This window comes from Dreissena polymorpha, chromosome 3 (genome assembly GCF_020536995.1).
Source record: "Dreissena polymorpha isolate Duluth1 chromosome 3, UMN_Dpol_1.0, whole genome shotgun sequence".
Classification (NCBI taxonomy): domain Eukaryota; kingdom Metazoa; phylum Mollusca; class Bivalvia; order Myida; family Dreissenidae; genus Dreissena; species Dreissena polymorpha.
The window spans coordinates 45603809-45631266 of NC_068357.1; the positions used below are offsets into that span (position 1 = coordinate 45603809).

The window sequence follows — 27458 nt, forward strand, 5'->3', positions numbered from 1 at the left end:
GCATTAATACCTCAGAATAAACAAAAGGTAGTATAAATATGCATGAAATATAACCATTTATAACTAATTTAATCCGTTTACACACAATAGAAACGCAAATTTTCATATATATAGAGAGAAATTGAGTGCTTTTCGGTCTTCACATGAAGTGCTTTTCGGTCGGTATATTGCCGATATTTACCATTTTGGGCAAAATGAAGTATAGACATACAATCATATAACCATTAATAACTAATTAAACCCGTTAACACACACTAGAAACGATATATTGCATATATATAGAGAGAAATTGAGTGCTTTTCGGTGCTATTCGGTGCTTTTCGGTGATTGTATGGACCGGAAAATGACAGTAGATTACTTACCGAGTATGTGGTACTCTTGACTCGTTCGCACTCCTTCCAACCTTTCTTTCCGTGTTATGTGCAGTGACTGCTGTAACAATATGATGTTGTTAGCATGTGAAAACTGTATACCATTATTAGTATTGTGACAGTCTGTTTTACATAAATATTCTAAGATTTAAAAATGGCGCTTGGTTTCAAGTCAATACCGGCATAAAATCAAATAGTAAATTCACCCGAGTTTCCAACATTAGCAACACAACTAATAATCTGACAACATACCTTAGATATCCATGTTCATAATGCAAAGTAAAGACAAGTTATATTTCAATGGATGACACGTATATTTAAAGATGAAATTCTAAAACGAAAAGACCACATTCTTCTCTAGGTTACAGTATACTAAATAATCTTTTCATGTAGGGCTGTACTCTCTCTAACAAAATAGCATAGTTGACAGGAAGGCATGTTTTACACTATAAAATATTGTTCGTGTTTTATCTTTCGGAGATAATGGTAGGGCATGAATAGGTGTTCACTACTGAATCCCTGAAACATGATACACTTGAAAACTATAGTTAAGCATTGCACTGAAAAAAGTTACATTCTACTATGAAACGGCAAAAGAAAGATGCAAAAACAGTCGATTTTGATAAGTGTCAAGTTCTTTCTTGCATTGAACATGACATATCTTTTTATTGCATAAATCGATTCCGCTTAGAATGGCCTTTAAGAAAAGGTATGGTTATGGGCGTCTCTATGTGCAAAATGTTGCATTTATTTTCGCTTAAAATTGTCGCTTTTACATTGAATTATATAGGGAAACTATTTAGTATATTATGACCTCTACAAGCCAACCAACTTCCGCCGAAAAATGCTATTCTTACAACTGTACATACTTTCGGTACAATTCAAGTTACACTACACTAAAAGTTCACCACCTGGTAACAATTTTATTGATTAAATCTGAATAAATGAAAAACTTGGTAATGATCATTTACAAAATAACGTGAAAAATAGGCTTAAACGTATATGAATTGTCTTTTAGCTCTAAGTGTGAATTCTTGTATTCACACGTTTATGGTCACATGTTTGATAATATCATGGTTATGTCAAATCCCATACCAAGCAAGACTTATGCATGAACGAAAAGATTATTGGTCATATATATCGATGGTAATATATACGAATGAATATTTGCATCAGCGTTCACAAAAAACGGTCACAATACTAATACTAAAAAAAAAATTCAAAAATATGTACAACGGTCAATCTAGTACATGTATAGGTCATAACGATACTGTTAAAATAACAATAGACGGTCAATAAAAACATCATATAATGTACGTCCCTATTTTCCTCTTGTGCATGTTACTTTTTCTCTTCAAACAGTGTCTTGCTCAAAGCATTTAAGCTTCACACTTGTATGTGAGTGAAAAAGTATTTTCGGAATAAAAACCACGTTAAATGTTTAAATAATGTTGATTTTGTTTGAGACCTAAATGTTTATCGAGCGCATTTTTGAAATCTTGAGAATTGTAGCCTTGATATTTAACAAATTCTGAAGCCATTGTATTGATATACAGTCCAACCTGTCCCAGTGACCACCTTTTAAAAGAGACCACCTGTCCATAAAGACCACAACGATTTCCTCCCGAACGATTTCACTATATATTGTACCTGCGAATAAAGCCCACCTGCGAACAAAGACCAAGGACCGCCATTTTACATTCCCAAATGTCCATTTTGATACCTAACAAAGACCACTTCAATCATAACAATCAACGATTTCGCAACTTTCAGGAATAAAAATGGCCACCATGACGCTGTGATAGTAACGAGATAAACACCTAACCAGTAGACTCGTCGGTCGCTATGGAGATATTGGCAATTGAAAGTTTACTGCACTCGATAGCAGTTGTTTGTTTACTTAACACACATTGCTCATTGGTAACCGCCTGCTTCTTTTATGCATTTATCAGTTTGTCGAAAGTGCAAGAAGTTGCCTTTGTATTCTAGTGACTCGTGATTAATGTACTTATTGCCCAAAAAAATAAACAAAAGTTTGGGGCTTTCATCAACTCATTAAGGATATTTACGGTTTCGTTACAATTACAATGCCAACTAGAAATGGCGCGGCAGAGGTTGACGCGTATCCCCACGTCGCATGTTTGACCCAGGGGCACCCCAGGGTTGGTGTGGGTGTGGCCTTATTGGGCGGGGCGCCCCAGGGTTGGTAATTGGGCCATGCATAGTAATGATTGACCGTATTGTCATAAGAGAAGTTCAGTATCAATTAGAAGTGAATCGGTGCAGAAATGATGAAGTTATGGTAAAATTGCAATTTTGGGTGGGTGTGGCCTATGTAGATGGGGCGCCTCAGGGTTGGTAATGGGACCATGCATAGTTGAGATTGACCGTATTGTCATGCATAGTTGAGAAGTTCAGTATCATTTGAAGTGAATCGGTGTAGAAATGAAGAAATTATAGTAAAGGCAATTTTGGGTGGGTGTGGTCTATGTGGGCGGTGCGCCCCAGGGTTGGTAATAGGGCCATGCATAGTTGAGATTGACCGTATTGTCATATGAGAGGTTCAGTATCAATTTGAGGTAAATCGGTGCAGAAATGAAGAAGTTAATGATTTAAAATAACATAAAAAATGAGTGAAAATTTCTGACCCGGCCTCGCTCCAACCCCCATAACTTTTGACCCAGGGGTCAGATCAAAATTCAAAATAGTGCAGGGTCGCACATATGCTCATAGCTACCATGTGTGTAAATTTCAAGCGGACAGATAGACGGACAGCAGAGATAACCACAATATCTCCATGATTTACAAAAGGCTTGGGGATAATTACAAACATACATTTTGATAGTCATTCCTTTTTTAAATTTCTCCGTGATAAGACGTGCAAAGATGAGCGATACGGAATTTGTCAGTTCTAGTACATATTCATATATGTCAATAGTTATTTATACATGATATGAGGTAATTGAAATGATAAATATAAAATCTAAACTGTGTTTTCAATCCTTTATGACATTATACATGCATAAGTATTCAACCATTTAAGCAATAGAGCACATACATAGATAAGGTACCTGTTAAAATCCTACTAGCATATTTTGCCAAGTTTCAATCGACCCTGCGAATAAAGACCACATGTGAACAAAGACCACACCGACCAAATCCCTTAAGTGGTCTTTACTGACAGGTTAGACTTTACTACAATATAATAAAATAGTAATAAATGAGAGACGGAAGAACGCATGCATTCACGCACGAAAATTCTGTAAAACGTATTCCTCAGTTAATTCAGTATTTCGCAGTTGGATTAAAATGTTAAAATGTTAAGTCCAATTTTGAAACATAAAAATGATCACAGTATCGATATGAAATTGTTTGCAAAGGGTTTCCCCGAAGGGTTTGGATATGTCTTTCAGATCGACCAATTTCACCTTATACAAATGATTACAAACAGAAAAAAATACAATACTCGTGTATTATAATGATCCTGCATATTCAATCATAAGTATATGTTTTCATCATGATCAATATAAATATAAATTTTATTGTGTTAATCAAGATAACAAATTACACTTGTTTAACGTGTATGCAATTGTATGAATGCTTGTGTCTTGGCTTTATGTAAATGAAATAAAACAATTTGTCAATGGCAAAATGTTAATGCATGTATACCGATTCTTCAATAAATTTTGAAATAAACTGATTATTATTTCAATACGCACGTTTACGATTTTAGTTCGTGCTATAATAATCATTTCTAAATATAACAAGTTTGTAGTTTAAAATTTTGCAGTCACATAAAATAGCGACGCAATTGCTAGCAAAATTTAGTTGATGTTTACATTTTATAGAAGCATTGTCATAGCAAGTTATTTAAAACTAAATGATGAAACATTTCCAATCACACAATGTGTTAGAAACCTTGATATTAATATCCTTCGTAATAAGCGAATACAGAACATGTTAGTACCTACCGAAGAATTTTAATTCCATATCAAATTGTAACATTGTTTTCATAATTTTATTTTTGTAACGAGACATATTTAAGATGGTTAAATTTGAAATATGTCAAGTAAATAAAGTCCTTAAACAAAGACGAAAATGCACAAATAATGCCGCATCCGTGAGTTAGTTGGGCCGTATGTTTTTAAAGTTTTCATAAATTGTTTTAAAAGTAAAAATAAGTCTATCACAGAAATGTCTACAAGAAAGACGACTTCTCGGCGGAAATCATTTGAAATACCCATAGTTTCAAATACCTACGCATGAACAATATCCATTATATTGTAAGGAAGTATTACTGTTATTAGAACAAAGCGAATTAGACCTGAATGAAAGCGAAATAAGGAAACAGTCGTGATGGACTAGGACATGAGTCAAAAGGCATATAATGGCCAACATATAGAAATCGTCGAAAATTAAATGATCTCGGCACTGATTTTATCGGAACTGTTTTAATAATATTGGTAGCTTCACCTTAAATCAAGAACTTTGGTTGGAAAGCCCGTAAGGCTATGACTTGTTTACGTTATATAAGCATACTTATGCATAAGTGTTAATAAACTGTATGTTCTGTTCTGTTCTTTTCATGTTAGAATAGGGTAGAGGTTAAAATCCAAATAATTACAACTTCTGTCACATTCATATGAATGCTGCATTCTGATTGGATAATTTGTTCACGTGACCGGTTTTTCATTTTACGATGAACCCACTTCATATGCAAATTTAAACTTGAATATTCATGGTGCTACTTTCTAGTCGTAAACAAGTTGCCAAAATGACGTTATGTTTTGCGCGAAACTTTATGTCGTTGTTTTTTATTGGTCAATAGCGAAATGACGTTATATATATTTTGCGCGAACTTCAACGATATACCCGTTTGACAGAGATGAAACCGAAACTGAAAATAGATTCATACGCTAGATAAGAAAGGAATTTTATGACCCTTACCACGATTGAATTTCAGCTTTAAGATCATTGTGTTGTAATTATAAGAATTGAATAGCATTTTTCTGCATTTCATCGGTGTATGAACTGTCGGGAAAATACACCAAATTTGGTGTAATTTTCCCGACAGTTCATACACCAATGAAATGCAGAAAAATGCTATTCAATTCTTAAATGTCGCCATTAGTATCATTACTGGGAATGTATGTTGATTAAGAAAACTTGTTAATAACAGTGACATTATCATTTATTCACAATCTTTCGACATGATAGGTATTTAATAGATAAGGAAGGAACTTTGTAATAAATGTAGCGATTTGTTAAATTATTTGTCTTGTTTTGATTACATATGAGCACAATTTAGCAACGCGCAGCGTAATAGCGGCGGTACCAAAGCTGAGTGTCAGTTAAAAGAAAATCAGTTAAACGATAAGAAAACTTAAATTGTATATGTAAACATCATCAAGAATGCATATTTTGTATTAACTAAGTTCGGTCTTTGATAGATAAAATATAGTAGACAGGTTACGTTTCCCAAAAAGGGTCCCCATTATATTAGAGATAGTTCGAGAACAACGGAATAAGTACTTTTCCTTTTTCAGGAGTAATTAACCCTGACGCATGCATAAACTTAGCTTGATTGGACGCACGCACCGAAACTGTATTATACTATGAAGTATATTTGTTTGACATGGAGGTCGATTGTAACTCGGATCCGCTCAATAAACTACGGAATAATACGGAACCTTTGGGTAAACACTTATTGAGCTTTGTTGTACACATTATATGCATATGTCAAGTTGGCGTATTTCTGTTAATGTACTAAGAACACGTGTATGCTCTGTCAATAATTGTGTGTTGTTGCTTATCATATTTTATCTGCATACACTTTTGGCATGTAACATTTTTTTTTATTGATTTGCGTGTCGAATCTGATCACTCTCCTGTTTGTTTTTCTAAATTGTAATTATGGGAAAATCTTAATATTGATGCTGAAAATGGCAATCATATTTTTGAACAAAAATAATGTAAATTTTTGGTAAAACTTATAAATATAAATGAAAAAAACATGAGCATTGTATGCAGTTATTTGAAATAAATATTATATTGGACATTCAGACATATTTAGTGCGATCGCACATGCGGTTATTGACGAAGTAGTTAGTAAATTGCATGTTTGTATAAACAATGAGCAACCGATATGAAAGTAAATTACAAAACACAGTCTAAATATAGTTATTGCAATTGTTATACAACACCGTGGTTTCACGAGATAAGTAACTTATCTGAACAGACGAGTTTCTAGTGCCCAATGTCTTCATAAATTATCACTATATCATTTCTGTGTAATGCACCACTGAGGTTATAAAACAGTGTCCTCGGCTTTAAAACAACCGTGTCAAACCTAAGCAAGAAACTAATTAATTTCAACGCTAAATAATTCATAATTATGTTGAGAATCATAAAAGGCATTCATTTCACGTAAACTAGATATACTTATTCTGCACATGCAGTTGTGTGTAATGATTACTTTAAAAGCCTTCCTGTCAAGGATAATGAACAGAGCGATGTCCACATAGAGTTGAACTAAAACGACGACGAACAAGACCACATTGTGAACTCAGACATAACCAATGATAAAATTACACAAAATATTTCAAAACGTACAGTGGTAAGTTTAAAAAAACTTTCGGCTTTGAAGCCGAATTTTATACAAACACTATGCATGCATATCAAACCGAAACTCTGTGACTTATTTACTAAGATTTTAAAAACTGGCCCAGGTATTTGGTGATAGACTTTAATTGCTCCAGTACATAAGTCAAAAGACGACACATCTAACTAGCGAAGTATATGTTTAGATAATTCAATGTATAGTTTATTTAATAATATTGCCTATAAAAGATTTTTTGAATTGGCTAATTGAAGAATTCACACCCGGATTTAGTAACGGATATTCAACGGATATTCAACGATTGATATTTTTTACTCTTCAAAGCGTGGTACAAGAATATGTCGGCAGATCCGATGGACGATGTTTTATACGTGGACTTTCAAACGACAATTAATTGTGTATATATAATTTTCTCTTCCATTTTTTAAACAATTGTTATTTTGAAATCTTTATAAGTTGTTTTCACTTTTCCAATAGTTTAAGTCATTATTTATAATAAATTTAAAATTCATCATTGTTTGGCCCATTAAAAAGGTGTAAAAAAGTTTTTTAGCATTTGAAAGATTGATAAGTTTGCTTAAAGATATTTAACACAATAAATTAGTTTCAATTAGAATTAACACAATGAATATGTTTAATATTTCAACTTTAACTGGTATTTAGTCATTAGGTCACCAAAGAAGTCAAAATTGTCGCCATGACGTATCACCATTTCAATTATAATCCTGAACAAAATGTTCCTGTTCCTTAAAACAATAAAAAGATGCGTTACAAGTATTTTTGGGGGAGCGGTTATTAATACTTAAAATATAATTAATTGCATTAAACAATACATTTATTTTCATTATGATTTACTATTACAAAAATATTTATTCTATATATGTGATGTATTTAAGTGAACATTTACCTAGAACTTCCAACTGGAAGCTTGACACATTTTGCCCAATAATAACCCCTGTATTTGTATTGGTGGCAATGATGTTTTCTGCGGTGCATTCATACTTTCCGCTCTGTAGTGGAGACACGTTTGATACAAACAAAGTTGAGGTTGGGCCCTGAAGATTCGGGTTCAAGATATATGCGGGTAAGAGATTGCTCGTAGCAGTGCGCGTCATGTAGACGTTGGTGCCTTGAATGACCATGTGTATTTCATGTAGGAGGCCTTTCTTGGGGAACTGATAGAAAATAATGAAATCAAATAGAATGAATATGACAGCAATTTAAATTATTACAATTTCTAGCGGAACTGAAAAACAGCACAAGTTGAACGAATACGATAATGTTTTATTACTAGAAAACATTGAAGTACTTTTTATGTCTGCAATGTTAACTTTTCTTTACTTGAACAAAAAAAAATTACATGAACCAGCCCTATCCATATTAATTAAATATGTATTTCCCTTTGATTTTTCCAGTAGGACCTTTTATGAATATAGACATTTGATAGTTTATGTTCGCTATTCTGCGAAGATTTTGATTTGAAGAAAACAACAATGTTATCATTTCTGAATAACAAAACCAGCGATTTTTTGCCCAATTGGGAAAAGTACCTGAACCGTACCATTTGGGAATTATTTGCGCGAAAACCCTGAAATTTGGAAAATTTGCGTCGTGAAATACTTTGGATTTGGAATTATGGTTATTTAAATGCTTGGCATTAATTGCAAAAACTAAATCAAATATTCATTTACGTGCATTTTAGCTTGAAATGATCAGTTTCAGTGCATATTTTGTATCTTGCAGATAATGCACTTTGGGAATGAAATTAACAAAATTTTCATTCCCTTTAGGATTTTTTTTCAGACAGCCGTAGAGAATTCTGTAATTTTTCCTCAATTTGGAAAGTACTTTTCACATGCACTTTATAAAGAAGGAAAGAATCGCTAAAACATACCCAACATGTTCAGTTTAAGTTTGTCTGAAGAAACAGGCGAATGACCGTATGAGGCATTGCATTGAATACTCTTGTTCTGAGCTAATGCCGTTTGCGTAAACGTAAGAACGCTGCTAGTTCGGTTATTATAAATGTTATATATGCATTTACCCGTGATATTCTGATCGTCAGAGTATTCGGAAGGTGTTTCATTATCAAGGAACAGGCCTTCCGTATGTTTTTGAACATTGTATGTTGCTGATTTCCGTGTTTACAAGGACAGAGACGATCTGTTGTGCACGGGTCAAGATCACCGTGGTTACTGCAACTGTTAGAAGTTATCATAGCAACCATTATATAATATATTTTTTATATACCTGCAGACATTCTATAAAAAATATATAAGGCTTTTGTATGTATTATTTCATCATTGAGGTCTAGACCAGTCTCATCTGAATACCAGCATGTTTAAAATAAGCTGTGTCTGGGAAAACGGGGCATAATGCATGTGAGAATAGTGTCTTCCCAGATTAGCCTGTGAATGCCGCACGGGCTCATCAGCAAAAATCTTTTAGGCATTGAATGGATTTTCGTTGAGAATAGAGTTCCTTTCAAACACAAAATCCATAAAAGCGGAAATTGTTATCCCTGATTAGCCAGTGCGGACAGCAAAGAATAATCTGTGAAAACACTTTTCGCACATGCGTCGAGTCCCGTTTTTCCAGAGAGAGGCTAAACTATAATTTTCGTATTGATTAAAAAAGCGAGTGTCCATGTATGTGGTAGAAAAATATATTTTTTTTGAACTTATAGTCTGTTCAGGTTTTATTCTATTTTCTTCTCTATAATATCTAATGGTTTGAAACAAAGGCTTTAAAACTTTAATCTTTACAGAAAGATCTTTAATATATTTTGATTTTCGGAAGGTACTACAACAGGCCGAAATGCGTTTCTAAGCAGTAAATGGTTAACAAAATGCCTGGAAGTCGGTCTTCATGTAAATTCAATTTACCACCACTTAATTTTAGAGTTTAACATAAAAGTACTCATAATTTATTTGGGGTAGAAAAAATCGCATATACAACGCTTTAAACAAACCTGTGTATGCAATGAACAGAGAAGACGATTTTTCAGGGTTGGTTTGATTGCAAGTGTATTTCCTTTCAGAATTGATTGGCCAATAACCAACTTGACACGTATAATAACAAAGTTTAACCTGTTAGATATGTGCCGTACATTCAACTCATCAAACAGCAAGTTTGCATGGCATTCAAACCCCAAAACAATAGTATTTTCCAGGTTAGTCCACTTTGTTATTTCAGATATATCAGAATAATTATGCAATATCATCAACCGTAGCATCAAATCAGCGTTTATGATGCTGCAGCTCATGAACTTTGGCCTTAGATCTGCTTCAGTTTCGTCATATTCATATTCAAAGTCTGACAAGGAAGGACGATGGTGTTGAGGCGTAGTTGCATATCCCCAAATCCATAACTGAACAGCACATCTTAGAAGATGAAGAGTGAAACTGTCTGCAGTCGGTGGAATTTCGTTTCTCTTTCCTTAAAACCGTTAGTTGTGTCGCATTTATGATACCTTGTGAATTGGTTTACAGCGTCTTTAATCAGTATGGACCGTTACTCTTTCAGTTGACATGTAAATGAATGGGGCAATTATATCCTGGCCTTGGTGATACAACATGACCAGTACATGCGTGTAAATACAATGAATAACTAACGATGTAGAAATCCTTTCTGCTTCATGCTTTGCAATACATGGTCATGCATTGTCATCATGGTATCAGCTTTTCTATGTATGTTTTCAGCTCTTCAACAACGATACAACCATGTATTTAAACTTGAGAACATTTTGCATTTCTGCCACGATTGATTTAGAGTTTCGTTGAATTTCAGTGCATTGTAAGCGTGTTTCATCAAGTAACCAGTGTAATATTCTACTTTTTTGTTTGCACCGCTATATAAGACAGCTTAAAATCTAGTGGAACTCGCAGTGCATCACGCAAGTGTAAATTACTGGTATCGTAATTGTTTTTGTCTCAGCTTTCGTGTCTGGTTTCTGCTTTTCGACTGTAAGCATTATATGTGTCATTTACAATGTGAATGGCCTTCACTGTACGTGATATATCACGAGCCTTACCAAGGACATACGAACGGTACCGAGATGCCATGCCACTTAAAGTATCTAGCTCAATGTTAACTGTCCATATTTGCTCACGCGCCATGCCATCAACTATCATAACATCAATGTCGTATGTCGTCAATGATGTACTAACAACAACTCTTCCAGATTAATCATGAAGTCTAGATTTTTTGCTGTGATCATGTTTCCTTAGTCAGTTAACAAACTCGTGTTCAATAAAATACATAATCAGAAGGAACTTTTTTGGAGGCCTTAATTGCTTACAACCTTTGAAACATTATTGACCATGTATGACTTTTTCGTTTTCCTCTGTAGCTTTGTTTAGCTTTCATTCTACATCTTGATCTCTTTTTGAGCTAAAGAAATTTGTGTCTGTCTTGTCGGATCCATTAATCTTCTCTACTAATATTTCACTAACGAACGATTCAAACATATATTGACCTTAAGTTACAGACTTGACCATCGACTTCACGTCACCTGTAGCATGGGTTCCTGAAGCAAAGTTTACACGTCTGAACGACTCCACGGACATTTAAAGTTGATGATTCTGTATATTCGTTTCCAGTTCAGTGCTGCGGAACGTTGACATCATTTCTGTCACGTCGCAATTAATATCCTTATTGTACCTCTCACATCATGCTTCAAAGTTCCTGAGAGGTCGATAACACGACGCTTCATCGATCTGATTGAACGCAATTAATCCTCTGTCGAAATATTTTCCTTTGAGAATAGAAGAAGCATACACATCAGAGTCTGACAGGAGCTGTCAGAGACCAAGTACAGATACCCAATTCCAGCGAACATCGACATTAACAATTACATGCCTCCTTCCGCAGGAATTACACCTTTCACATTGTCGTCCTGACCATAAAACAATTCCAATGGCCTTCAACAGACGTTCCATCTCAAATACCACAGGAATGTGAGAATGCCAAAGAGTTTTCCCCACTTCTTTGGCTCGAAGAAGCGTTGGATAGAACATAAATAATCTGTAAAGACATCATCACACATGGTAGCGCTACGTCGAAATGAGTACATCAGTTTATTTAATCTTAAACACATCATCATTATCTGTAAGGAAAAAATATTGTATAAAAACGATCTTCAACTTTCTTTCTCAGCCACTTCCGAGGATTGTATCAAGTAACAAAGACATTTCCGAATACTTCTCAAGTTTTCGCATAATATCGATGAAAAACTTGATGAATAGTTTGCTTTTTTGTTATTTTTTATCAACTAAAATACATGTTGCTTTTAAAGATATGTTTGTTTAAAGACAATCATCTGCCTTACCGTTATCCTCATGTTTTATACCTCATCAACCATAAATGGAATTTGCACTTAGCTTAATTCAATGGATAAATTTATATTTTAATCTAAGTTATAAAACAAAGGTAGATGTAATGACAATACATCTCAGTTGTGTAATTGAACGATATACACGAACATATTTGCTCTGTATCTGAACATCGATAAACAGATGTGTACAGCCTGTAAAAATACTAGACCTTTAAAGTCTGCAATCGGACGGTGATGGCATATTTATATCAAAGTGTTGTAATTTGGTAGAACAGTACCGATAAAAAAGAATTAAGAAGAATGTTTTATGAAATTCTACGCAACTTACCATTGGTCAATTTATTTACTTCACTTTAACCCAACTCAATACAATGTTGAAGTTTCTAATATCTGAACCAAAGTTGTATAGACAAGTGTTTTAATCCAAAGTGTCTTAAGTAACATATTGTGAAAAAATATTTCTTTTATTTTGGTAAAAGTAATTTTTACCAAAATAGATATTAACATAAAAACTTACCCTTCCCCTTTGTTTGTTTAAGTAAGAAATTAGCGAAAAGAATCAAATGTATTAATTTATTAATGAATTTATTTATTTATTTATTTATTTATTTATTTATTTATTTATTTATTTCTATGACCATATCGGGGACTTTAACATCAGCGTTTAAAATATCGAAACTATAGAACATCTATTTTGGGACTGCAGACTAATGCAATATATCGCTTATCAGTTGACATGATTTCTTAGACAACTGTTGCTACGTCGCTATTTTAAGGATTTTTAACTGAGATCTGTAATCTTTCGCTAATTTTTATAAAACTTTCGTCGAGTCACGTGACATGTTCAGATGGTCAGAAAAGTTTGAAAGTTGGAAGACTGTATTCCATCATTTGACATTTGCTTTATATTAGTTGCATTGGTCTTAACGTATAGTCTTTGTGGATTGATGTTGGTGAAGTGAACTGCATTGATATTGATTTGTATTTCTGGAATGATTTAACGTTTTTCGATGTCAAATCACATTTCGCGATTGAAGAAATAGTGACTAAATGGTACGTTTATCTTACCTTTATTATAAGTCAAGTTATACTAAATGGCAGTTAAAAATATTTGCATGTATATTAATTTGCAGCAGCCGCAAATGTAGATGAGTTTTTGAGTGAGTGAAAGAGGTGGTCGATTCCCTAAATCGGTAAGGTACATGTACTTGATGTGATCAATGTTTTGCAATGTCATTGTACATGATTTGTCATATCTTTTATTGTTTTATATGTATGTATTGCTTTCAGCTGTTCTGTAAGGTTATTGATCAAGTCGGCCACAATTGAAATTTAAATAATTTTGGTTTTAGTATTATGATAAGTATTTATGCTATTATTACAGCGTTCATGTGATTATATGTTGAATTATTATATATTATGTTTTATCATTTTTCGATGCCTAACAAACTCACGGTTCTGCATCGGCCATATATGTATCATATTGTTTAGCATTTACTAATATGTTGAGTGTAAATCCAAATATTTGATATTGGAATGATAAATGGCTTTGATTGTTTTGTTAAGTGAACATATGTACCTTTAGGTCAAACGTAAACTGAATAATCTTATTTGTTCATTTGTTCATTTTCCGAACACTTCTTGTCATTCAAATGAATTTATTTTCACATTATTTACTCGACCGATTGCTGAAGCTTTATGGGGACGTCTTGTATAGTTAGATGGTGCCTTACAATACAATTACGTAATCGATTACATAAACATCTCCAAATTTGAAACCAACGTGCAAAAACAGAGTCAAAACGCGGCTTTCAGAAAATGATGATTTTTCAATTTCTTTTATAACTGTAGTGGGTCTGGGTTTGAGGAGGTGGTGGTGGGGTGGGGTGGGCACATGGTATACAAAGTCCATTTATGTTTAATATCCATTTATACACGTCGACCAATATAGTACGATGACGGAAAGACTTATCCAGAACCATTTTACAAACAGAACCAAACATGTAATATTATGAGATACGAAATTATTAGAATGCCACTTTAAATTAACACACATGTCACAATATAATGTTTGACAATTGTTCAATTTATATATAAACACACTTCAACTCACCTGGTAGATGAAAACAACGGGGCATAAATGAAGGACTTGTGTCCACTTAGTGCTATGGCTTTATGAAAGCGTGGTCAATAAATTCATAATACATTTAGACAGTTATATTATCACTATTATGATTATAATTATTATTATTATTATTATTATTACCAAGCTGTTAATGCTGTTGTTGCTGATGTTATGCACGTTTATTAAGTTTATATGTTCTTCAGTTGTAACTCTGAAGTGTCGATATATTACATGTACATATATATATTGTAGGTTAGTCGGTCAAAACAATTTGAATACCAATGCATTAATACCAATATTGATTGCAATAAATTAATCAGTCTCGAAAAGCTTTTGATAGTCTGCTGGTCCGTCGCGTATCAGTTTGCGTTCTTGGCTTTTGGTTACTATGTTTGTTACAAAATCTATTGTAACTATCAAGGAAAACCATGCTAGTCGAAGTAGTTCTTTCTACGTTCTCTTTCAAATCCATAAATTAAAAAATAGCATTGCGGTATTTTGCCTTTTGCTGATGTGTGCAGGTATTACCACACGATCTATTTTGATCAGGCATCATTTGTCATACTCATTCATTTTTATTTAATTGAGTTCATGTATATGATTATACCAGAAAATCACTGAGAGCAGCAATATACTTTCTCGAAAACTGTTTTGATTGTTGTTTGAAAAGAAGTTTTCTTAAACTTTCATGAATATCCAACAAGTTGTAAAAATCAAAGTGATAACTTGTTACTTGTTCTTATTTTATGCATATTTTGGATTATGTTCTTATTCATTGACTATTTTATATATAGTTTAATGACAAGAACCTGTTCATACAATGAAAAGTAAAGACTGCAATATCATATAAAATAACCAAAATATATACACTAACAAACATCACGTAGTGTGCAATGGGTTTAAAAAATAAATGGTTATATGTCCAATCCTTCTTTTAAAGACTGTTTTACCAAATGCATGTATAAAAATACCGTTTACCTTTATATTAGTTATCCATCAACGATTAAATTCTGACTTCGGATCATCCTTTTGTATAAAATTAACTTTTTCATAAAAATCCTTCATATGGTAAAGGAGATACTAATCATATACCAAAAAAACCCCGCTAAACTATTTTACTATTGATGTGTGTAATTCACTTTTGACTACTATTGCCTTCTCAACATCGCATCAACGCCCTTAACATGTTATTCATGTTTTATGAAAACATTTCCAAAGATATTAAAGCTAATGAGCGGACACGCCAATAAAGGCTCCCATATTTTACATTCAAGCATAATATTTATCTCATGTCAGCGTTATTGACAAATGCCGTATGAACACCGTCTATATGAATTTAAACATTAAGGGATGCTTCATGCAAACTTTTGTATGGTTAAAATATATATGGAACGCTCACGAAAATAGAGGTTGTAACTGTTTCCTTGATGTATGGTCTTGAGCGATGGCGACTTTCTCATTCCTTCTGTACACTTTCGCAACTAACTTAAAATTTGTGACAAGTTTTATGACAATTACTCAAAGGATATTACACACTCGAATCATCATTAGAATAGATGCTCAAACCTAAGATGTTGAAGAACGACCTTCACATTGAACATACTTGACTTACTTATGCCTCTGGCATATCGTTTTTATGCCTTTAACACTTGAAAAAATCATTCAACGGGTATAAGGGAATTTAATCGAGGATAAAACATTACCAATAACTGAAGCAGCGTTCGATCGTGTGATTGTTGTATCGGGTGTCTGGACAATAGTTGAGTCTGACTGTATATACATGCTTTTAATTATTTTTTTTTATTTGTTACATAATAATTCTTGTGGCTTGTTAAACGTCTCAAATGAATGTATTTATAATTTATATTTATAATTTATTTTTGTTGTTTAATTATTATGTATCTCAACAACAAAATTGTCAATGTAATCAAGACACCTTAACGTGCAAACACCATTCCCCACATACATTATGGTTAACTCGTACAGTTGTCCTTATACAGATTGGTTTCCAGTGAAGTATTGTATTATTATATTTATAAGAGGATTTAACGTAAAGCGTTATTTTTTGGTTCTATATTTTGAAAGTATTATAAACACAATAGGCAATTACTCTAATAACGATTTTTTATCATTAATTATCAGTTATCAATCTCGTTTTGCATTTAAAAAATGGCACATTATATGCGTGAAACTAATGTACGTTAACATGATCTAAACATAAAAACATGGATTATAGTGTTATTTATAGTTGATGGCCGTTTGCCAAGGTACAATAAAAAGTAATTATTACAAAAAGGAAAAACGTCAGAAACTAGGACATCTTAAAAATAACTTTTGTATGCGGATCATTTATTTGCATTTAGAGATTAGATATCCAGACTGTTAGCCATGTTCTGACCATATATGGGCATATAGAGGGTAGTCAAGAATATTTTACCTTATGTGACCATAAATGGACATAGAGAGAGGCGACATGCAGATCCCATTCTACGTGCTGAACATATATGGACATACAATGGAGACAGGCTGACTCTAACCAATGTGCTGCCCATATATGGACAAAGATAGAGAAGACAGGCATACTATATCCTATAAGCTGACCACATCTGGACATAGAGAGAGGAGACAGACATTCTCTTACCTATATGCTGACCTTCTATGCAATAGAGGAGACAGACATACTCTAACCTATATGCTGACCTTCTATGTACAAAAAGATGGGAGACAGACAGACTCAAACTTGTATATTGAACATGCATGGGCATAAAGAAGACAGGCAGACGCTAACCTTTGTGCGTACCATACCGTGGGATAGAGAGGGGAAATCTAAGTGTATGACCTTTGTTCTGACTGTATACGTATATACAGAGAGTAGACAGGAAGACCATAATCTACGTGATGAAAAAATATGGACATAAACACAGAAAAAATGCAGACTCTTACCTATTTGCTGAACATATTTGGACATAGAAGTAGTTGACATGCAGACTATAACCTATGTGCTGAACATATATGACCAACAGAGAGGAGACAGGCAGACAATAGCATATTTGCATACCATATATAGGCATATTGAGATGAGACAGGCATACTCTAACCTATGTGCTGACTTTATATTGGCAATTTGGCATAGAGGGATTAGACAAGCAAACAATAACCAAATGCGCTGACCATATACGAACATAGAAAGAGAAAACTCTGACCATATCGAGGGGTGAACGGAAGACTGTTCTAACTCATATTCAATAAATAAGGAGATACGACAGTTTTCCGTTCAGCCCTCGATATATTGACATTAAGATAGAGAAGACAGACAGACGTAAACTATGAGCTGACTATATATGGACATATAGTAAGGACAAGCAAACCCTTATCTAAGTGCTGACCGTATATAGAGTTAGAGACAGGTTACAGGCATTCTCTAACATATGTGCTGACCATATATAGACATAAAGACATGATACAGGCAGACTCTCACCTACGTGCGGCTATATTTAGATCTAGAGACAGATACAGGTAGACTATAACCTACGTGCTGACCATATATAGACTTAAAGACAGGATACAGGAAGACTCTATCCTACGTGCTGACCAAATATATACTTAGAAAGAGGAAACAGGCAGACTCTAACCTATGTGCTGACCATATATAGAGTTAGAGACAGGATACAGGAAGACTCTAACCTACGTGCTGACCATATATAGATCTAGACACTGGATACAGGCAGACTCTAACCTATGTGCTGGCCATATACAGACTTAGAGACAAGATTCAGGATGACTCTAACTTACGTGCTGATCATATATAGACTTAGAGGCCGGATACAGGAAGACTCTAACCTACGTGCTGACTATTTATAGACTTAGATACGGGATACAGATAGACTCTAACCTACGTGCTGACCGTATAAAGACTTAGAGACATGATACAGGCAGACTCTTACTTAAGTGCAACCCATATATAGATCTAGAGACAGGATGCAGGCCGACTTTAACCTAAGAGCTGACCATATATAGACTAAGAGACAGGATACAGGCAGACTCTAACCTACGTGCTGACCATATATATACATAAAGATGGGATACAGGCACACTCTAACCTACGTGCTGACTAAATATAGACTTAGAGACAGGATACAGACAGACTCTAACCTACGTGCTGACCATATATATACTTAGAGACAGGGTACAGGTAGACTCTAACCTACATGCTGACCATATATAGACTTAGAGACAGGATACAGGCAGACTCTAATCTAGTGCTGACCATATGTAGACAATAAGACAGGATACAGCAGACTCTAACCTATGTGCTGACCATAAAAAGATCTATAGACAGGATACAGGCAGACTCTAACCTATGTGCAGACCATATATAGATCTAGAGACAGGGTACAGGCAGACTCTTACCTACGTGCTGACCAAATATAGACTTAGAGACAGGATACTGATAGGCTCTATCCTACGTGCTGACCAAATATTGACTTATAGATAGGACACAGGAAGACTCTAACCTATGTGCTGACCATACATAGACTTAGAGACAGACAGACTCTTACCTATTTGCTAACCATATAAAGACTAAAAGACTTTATTTTTAAGTGAAAATCTCAAAAAGAATAAAATGAAAATAGCTCGCTTGCATGAATAAATTTTAAAACATAACATGCTAAACAATAGCCTATTCAGTGATTATCTCAGGGACACTGAAATAAATAGTCCATTTTCAAAGCACTTCATTCATATCACATATCCACAGTTCAAATTACGTTCAATTCATCAACACTGAAGTCAGTTATATTTGTACTCAAATAAAGACATGTTCGTTTTAGAAACACTTCAAATGAACTATACGAGGCCCAACCTCGTCATACTCCTGTTTCCTGATCCACATCCCCTGAAAGGTAGACAGGGAGGCCAAAATTGAGCCGCCGAGCCAAGCAGAATGATGCCGTTCTGGTGGAGCAATTATTTTGATCTTCATAGTGGTTTGTGCTATGGCGTTGATTTCTTTCTGCATCCTGTCAATCATGCCAGGAAACATAGTTGATCCACCAGACAATACGGTGTTAGCGAGCAAATCCTTATGGATGTCGACGTCGCACTTCATGATGCTGTTGTAGGTGATCTCGTGGATACCGGCGGATTTCATGCTTAATAAAGATGGCTGGAACATGGCCTCTGTACAACGGAAACGCTCGTTGCCAATTTTGATAACCCGACCGTCAGGAAGTTCATAGCTCTTTTCCAGCGAGCTTGATGATTCAGAGGTTTTTAATTCTTGTTTGAAGTCGAGGGCAACAAAACATAGTTTCTCCTTGATGTCGTTTACAATTTCACGCTCGGCGGCAGTGGTGAATAAATAACCACGCTCTGAGAGTAGTCTGATTAAATAATCGGTAAGATTTCTCCCGGCCAGATCAATGCTTAAAGTGCAGTGTGGAAGGGCGTGACCTTCATAAATGGGAACAGCGTGCGATACACTGTCACCCACCACCGAGACACAACCAGTTGTACGTTTGGAGTTAAAAAGGGACAATACAGCCTCATTGGCTACGTAACAAGCTGGTGTCTTGAATTTTTCAAACATTATCTTGACCATCTTTTCTTTATTTGTTTTATTTTGCTCGGATACCAATGGGGACTCTGTCATAAGAACAGGGTGGTCCTCCGGCGCCACACGGAGCTTATTGTAGAAGGTGTGATGCCAGATCTTCTCCATATCGTCCCAGTTGGTGATGATACCATGCTCGATGGGGTGATTTAGTTTGAGCACACCTCTCGTGCTCTGGGCTTCCTCACCCACATAGCTGTCAGTTGTACCCATCATTCCAAAATTCTACAAAAGTCAATAAAACTTATTTCGCATTGTAATATTTAGTAAATAAATATCTACCTGTGTCTTGCATTTCACTTTGCAACGAACAAGACAATACGAGCAATTGAATTTATACATGACTGTACCTTTCTCTACAGAATTGTTTTTAATCGTAGTCAAGTTAAATGATATTTGGTCGAGTGCAATTGCTACTAAACAACACTTTTTCTTAGAAAACATGTGTGTGTGTGTACTTTTGCCGAAACGCTTTGTTTTTACAAATAATTATTATGTCATGTATAATCGAATGTTAACTGTATTTAGTATTCATAAGTTATTGCAGGTAAATACATGGTAAGCGATTCCTAGGCATTCCACGCATAAACTAACATGACACATACTTACTTCAGTTAAATGTTAAGTAAGATGAGGCCGGTTTAATTGGTAACGAAACTGATCTTTCTTTTTAAATATACCTTAAAGTGTGCACCTGATTAAAACTTTCGGACATGATACTTCAAAGAATGTATTTGTTATGCGTTAATCACAAGTGTTAAGATTTTTAGATTGATGTATGAGTTAAAGAATCTTCACAAGCTGCATGTGCTATATTTACGAGGATAAAGGCAAATACTTATAACTGTTCAAATGAGTGTATGTCTGGTCTGTAAATATTTTTTTTTGCCCTATACAGAAGTATAAAATAGTGTTACTGTTTATCGATCAGCTGGTGTTCAGTCAAATAAAACAACAAAACTTTACCAAACATGTTAATTACCATTTCCGGTTAACGTTTTAAGATAACGAAAATTAATTTGATATTATATTTTAAACATTGTGTTTTGATGCCAGACGTTGAAATGGCATTGCATATTTTAGTGTCTATATTTCAATGAAACTTAAACATATTTAAATTTCTATGAAACGAAATCAAAACAATCGTAACTGCAGTTAGGGTATACATATATAATTGTATTAAGCGGCAATATGATTAAATGATATAAGTTCATATTTTGTGACGCGTTCTTTTCATACACCAGGCGTGTGGAAAATGAAAAACAACTAATAATATAAAAACGACTCCGATTGAACTAGTCAAAACGTTAATTTTTAAATCTCATTGAAAATGTTTAGTTTTCTACTCACCACGAGTTTGTGTTTCGGCCTGCCTACAAGTGACGGAAAGACGTCTCTTGGAGCATCATCACCAGCGAACCCAGCCTTGCACATACTGGGGCCATTGTAAATCACAATTGCTGCCATCGAGTATGAAGTAATACGTGCGCTGGTACTCCTTGCACAACGACAATTGTATATATATAATGTCGATTTAAATAGTTCAGTACTATAAGGAAAATGCTATCGGCTAACAATATCTTCTTATTCAAAGAAGTCTGACATCCAATACAAGCACAAACAGACAGTTACTTGAAACCGAACCGTATGCTCGGATAACACTCAATAATGTTCCGATTGATTAAAACAATGTTGATTGGGAAATGTACATCTTTTAACAAGACTCACATATTTTTGTTTTCGTTATTTCTCTTAAGTAATATCACATATATCTACGATAACATACTTCAAACACACACACCAATCTATTTCATGTGGCTGTTACCAAATATAATTTCGATCAACCGTCGATATGTTTGCCTACCTATACATTAAAGAAGACTCCGACACAAAAGATTTAAAGGGCACAGATGACGGTACAAAATTTCTGTCTGCTAATTCATTTGTTAAGATATCACAAGAAAAGGGAACGTTCTTGTGAACCAAATATGTCGCCACTAATTATTGCTACACACATTTGTATTGGATTGGGTTATGTTTATGTAGCCTAGTTTCAATAATAATAATAATAAAACGTCTTGAAATATCACGATTAATATGCATTATTGAGGCAAAATGAAATGAACACGCATGGTATTTTCACGTATCATATTTTATTTTTTGCATTTTCTGTTAAGTGTTAATAAGGCGCATCAATCGTTTGTGAAGTTGCAGGGACGTAAACGTTTAATTGATTACAAGTGCATGATCCTTCAAAATCATATTCCATGTATGTTTATTTTTTATTTTTATTTTAAGCAGAAGTATCCATAATAAGTTATTCTGTGTAATTATAGTGTAACTGTTACACGAAAGCGTAAATGAACACCTAAATTCGTCGAAATTTATTTGTAAAGCCTGTGTGTATGTATAAAAACAACATGAGTGTATGATTCATGTTTATTCCGTCCGTGCGTGCGGATTCTTGTTTGTACATCTGTTAACGTTTCTTTAATTAACTTTAAAGAAATAAAAATAATAACCTGGTCATTATAATTTTGAAAATCATGTCATTAATAGACTGCGACGTACATTACTTTAGATTGTCTCGAAGAAGTCATGGTTCTATTTTCATGTTGATGATTACATGTTCGATACCATCAATATAGTGTATGTATTGGTCATTACGATAGTGTTTAAATCACAATAGACTGTAGATATGTAGATCATCTAATGCACGTCCATGATTTCCTCTTTGAATGTTACTTTGCTCTGTGCACATTACTATGCTCTTAGAATTTTAGTGCACTTTGTACCTGAGCCACAGGAATATTTTCGGATGAAAATGTACGTCTTTTTTTAAAGTACGTTGCTTTTGTTTGGGACGTTATTGTCTTCTCAACGACAACTTCAGAATCATGATGTTTCCTTGATATTAAAATAATCCAACGTTTATTTACAAATGTGGGTTGTTGGTAGGGCCATATGTTTGCTATTGTTTATATTACATGATTACAAATGTATTTCCAGAAGGATTTGGACATGTCATCGAGCTTGAAAGATTTCATTCTATAGTTCAACGTTGGTTACTTAAATGGCCATTTATATTTAATCAACGAAATACTCACGTTATAAAATATCATTTATATTTTGTATTTCATTGCATGATCTGTTTTATTTCCAGTATGTAAAATTGGTTATATAACGTTTGTGCGTGTCATTTACACTCTTCAACCAAAAAATAATATTAATGCGTTGACGTTAAATAACGTGTACAACTATTAATTTTCAAATTTACCGAAAAGGGCTGTCATGATCACAAAAGAATTGCAAATAGATTTCCAATAGTAAACAACAAAAATTTGGTCAGCGTAACAAATGATTTCCAATAGTATACAACAAATATTTAGTCAGCGTAACAAATGATGTCCAACAGTATACAACATATATTTGGTCAGCGTAACAAATGATTTACAACAGTATACAACACATATTTGGTCAGCGTGACAAATGATTTCCAACAGTATACAACAAAGATTTGGTCAGCATAACAAATGATTTCCAACGGTATACAACAAATATTTTGTCAAGGTGACAAGTGATTTTCTACAGCATACAACAAATATATGGTCATCGTAACAAATGATTTCTATCAGCATACAGTAAATATTTGGTCAGCGTGACAAATGATTTCCAACAGTATACAGCAAATATTTAGTTAGCGTGCCAAATGATTTCCAACAAATGATTTCAATCAGATTACAACAAATATTTGGTCAGCGTATTAAACGATTTCCAACAGTTTACAACAAATATATGGTCAGCGTGACAAATGATTTCCATCAGTATTTAACAAATGATTTCAAACAGAAACACGTATAATACTACTTATATAATTATGCATATTATATTAATATGTATAACTATTTTATTTATCTTGATACCTAGAATGATATCAAAATCACGAATTACACCAGTTAAATATAGAGCGGAAGTACTCTGCCCGGATTGGCGGCTCAATCCTCGCCTCCCTTGTCCACCTCCCGGTAGATGTGGATCAGCAAACAGGAGTACCACGTGTCTGGATAGTCCATCTTTCACAGACAATGCTTCTAAATGAGCAAGTGCTGCTACAAGCAACAATATAAATAAATACGTGCAAATGGTCAACTCAACAGGTAAGATAAGGAGAAGGATATCAATACATAACTCGTAATTTTACTACATTTCACTTGATATCATTACGAAACTGCCCCATATGCTAACATTGTTTTGTGTTAAGAGAGCAATTGTAAGATTGTTAACTTATAAAAAAAGTAAATAAAGACACTTGTGTGTGTATTACTATATTTGATCGCGTTAAGCATTTCCTCTAGCATCTGCATATTAACTCCATCTATAGGTTTGAGTCTTCCAACCTCCTCTCTCTATATAAGGTCAGAATACAAACTTTAATTGTTGAGATATCTGACCATTTCCTCTGTTGTAGAATTGACTTTGTTCTTTGCACCCGATTGTCATATAACGGTGCCAATACAGCAATAAAATAATGCATAATATAATCGCATGTTTAGAATCGCCTGTTTCATTTCAGCTCGGCTGTTTTCGGAGAAAACTCAAGGTATGGTCATAGCCACTCGTCGTCCGCCGCCCGGCGTCTGCCGTCGCGTCGTGCTAAAACCTTAACATTGGCTCTAAAATCAAAGTGCTTCCATCTATAACATTGAAACTTCATACAATGTATGTAGCTGTGCTTAATGAGTTCTACACGCCACGCAAATTATTGGGTCACTAGGTCAAAGGTCAAGGTCACTGTGACCTCTAATATTCTTCTAACAATCTTTCATTTATTCAAAACTTCATCCACAGCCGAGTGTTGGCACCCGCTTTGCGGCGCTCTTGTTTATATATAGGTTACATAACGTATTTATAAATGTTGTACGCTAATAGATATTGAACAATAGTGTCGCGTACATAATTTGCCACCATAATAATCATCATTTGTATTCCGCAAAGAAAGAGATTCAATACTGAATTTTAATCATACAAAAACCTTGTTAGAATAATTGAAAGTTGTGGTTTTAATATAATATGCCCATAATATTGGTCAATTTTAATTTAAAATTTTGCATAAATATAGAGAAAATTGATATTAAACATACTTGTTAGTTTTTTTGTTTTACAATTTATCTTAACAAACCTAAAATTTTTAATATATCAAAAGAAATAACAAAAATGACGGATAGCTTTGTGAATTCAAAGCATAAGTAAGCCTGGATTTGTAATATACTAGTTGTTTGTTGATACATACTTATAGTCCCGTGTATAAAAAAGAAACATTGACCTAGCAAATAGAATTTACATGTTACAAAATAAACAGTTTTGTAAAAATCATATAGACGAGGAATGCGAAGTTGGCTGTTAGATGTTAGCTCTTCATCAGCTGTTTACAAGAGAAATGCATAGCTATACATTGGGTGTTCGTCAGATGTTAAAAAGCAAAACACAGCAATGCTCCAGTTCTTCACTAGCGTTTCATAACATTACGAATAGCTATGCATTGGGTATTAGAAAGGTTTTCAAATCAAAATGAACAGCTGTTCACCAGGTCTTCGTTAGGTATTAAAATGTGTATGCCGCAAACTTTAGCCGGGCTGTCAAACATCATAATGTAAAGCTGTGCACTAAGTGTTCGATATGGTTTCAAATTACAATGAAAAGCTATTCGCCAGATCTTCGTTAGGTATTCAACTAAGAAAATGGTGATTTCCGCCGTACTGAGCAGTAAAAACCGGACTTTCAAGCATCCCAATGCATAGCTATACACTACGTGTTCGATACCTTTTTCAAATTAAAATGAAGAGCTGTTCACAAGGTGTTCGCCAGGTATTCAAATAAGAAAATGATGATTACCGCCGTGTGTAGCATTTTTTTAAGTAGCCTAATGCATAGCTGTGCACTGGGTGTTCGACAAGGTTTAAAATTAAAATGAAGAGCTCTTCACCAAGTGTTCGCCAAGTATTCAAATAAGAAAATTGTGATTACCGCCGTATTGAGCAGTGCTTTTAAGTAGCTTAATGCATATGTGCACTGTGTTCGGCAGGGTTTGAAATAAAAAGGAACAGCTCTTCACCAGGTCTTAGCCTGGTATTCAAATAAGAAAATGATGATTACCACCATACTAAGCAGTGCTTTAAAGTAGCTTAACACATAGCTGTACTGTGGGTGTTCGACATGGTTTAAAATTGAAATGAAAAGTTCTTCAAAAGATCTTCGCCAGGTATTCGAATAATGAAATGTTGTTTGCGGAAGTATAAAACCGGACTTTCAAGCATCACACTGCATAGCTATGCACTAGGTGTTCGATACGTTTTAAAATTGCAATGAAGAGCTGTTCACCAGGTGTTCGCCAGGTACTCAAATAAGAAAATGGTGATTTCCGCCGTATTGAGCATGCTTTCAAGTAGCGTAACGCATAGCTGTGCACTTGGTGTTCGATAGGGTTTTTAATTAAAAGAGATCTTCACTAGGTGTTCGCCAGGTAATCAAATTCTACAGGGTTTTTAATTAAAATTAAGAGCTCTTCACCAGATCTTCGCCAGGTATTCGAATAATGAAATGTTGTTTGCGGGCCGTATAAAGCCGGACGTTCAAGCATCACAATTGTTAACTTTGCTACCACAATATTATTTCATTGTACATAGTTGCTTTATTCAGGAAAAAGGGAAATATGCACATCATGACACATATACAAATTACAAAGAAATATATAACTGGTTTATGGTGAGGAATGCTACTTCATGTTAGGTATCTGTACATACCTGTGGTAAATTAAAGATACAGCAACATTTTGTTTTATTATAAAACACGTTTTAAGGAATGGGAGGAAAAAAACTAACCCCTATCTGTCTCAGCCCAGAGATTTGATTCTTTTGGAGAAAAATGTAAATAATAGCGTAATGACATGGAATTATATATTGATATATTTAAATGTAAATTTTCGAAAGAATACATTTTAAAGATATATGTTATAAATATGAAAATATGAAAACACTCAAAAGATGAGTAAATACAGACAAATGTTTATAAAATCTAGGTGCCTGAATCAGTGTTAAAACAATAATAATATTTTTTAAGATGAGAAATGTATATTCCTATTGAGAAAGCTTACGTTATTTAACACACATATATATATAACAACGTATATAATGTTTATACAACCTTGGTTTTGTAACTTTTGTGATTGTAATTATTTTTGTATTTTGCGACTGTGTAGGTGTTGTGTAACCTTTCAGATTAATGTTTTTAACGATATTAGTATGCGAAATATGTATGTCCATGCTTCACTAGACGTGCTTCCGTTACACAATCTATTGTAAGTGAAATAGTGTTATAGGTAATAATCGGATTAACAA

At 34.1% G+C, this 27458-nt stretch overlaps 1 protein-coding gene across 1 annotated transcript; it reads right to left on the reverse strand.

Annotated features, from left to right (window-relative positions):
- Positions 1-19278: 19278 nt before the first annotated feature.
- LOC127873969 (actin, cytoplasmic-like) lies at positions 19279-21531 on the reverse strand. Its single transcript, XM_052418068.1, has 3 exons — positions 21415-21531; positions 20086-20289; positions 19279-20022 (listed from the first exon to the last, which is right to left on the reverse strand). The coding sequence occupies exons 1-3, from the start codon at positions 21529-21531 to the stop codon at positions 19279-19281; spliced, it is 1065 nt and encodes a 354-aa protein (XP_052274028.1).
- Between the last annotated feature and the right edge of the window lie 5927 nt (positions 21532-27458).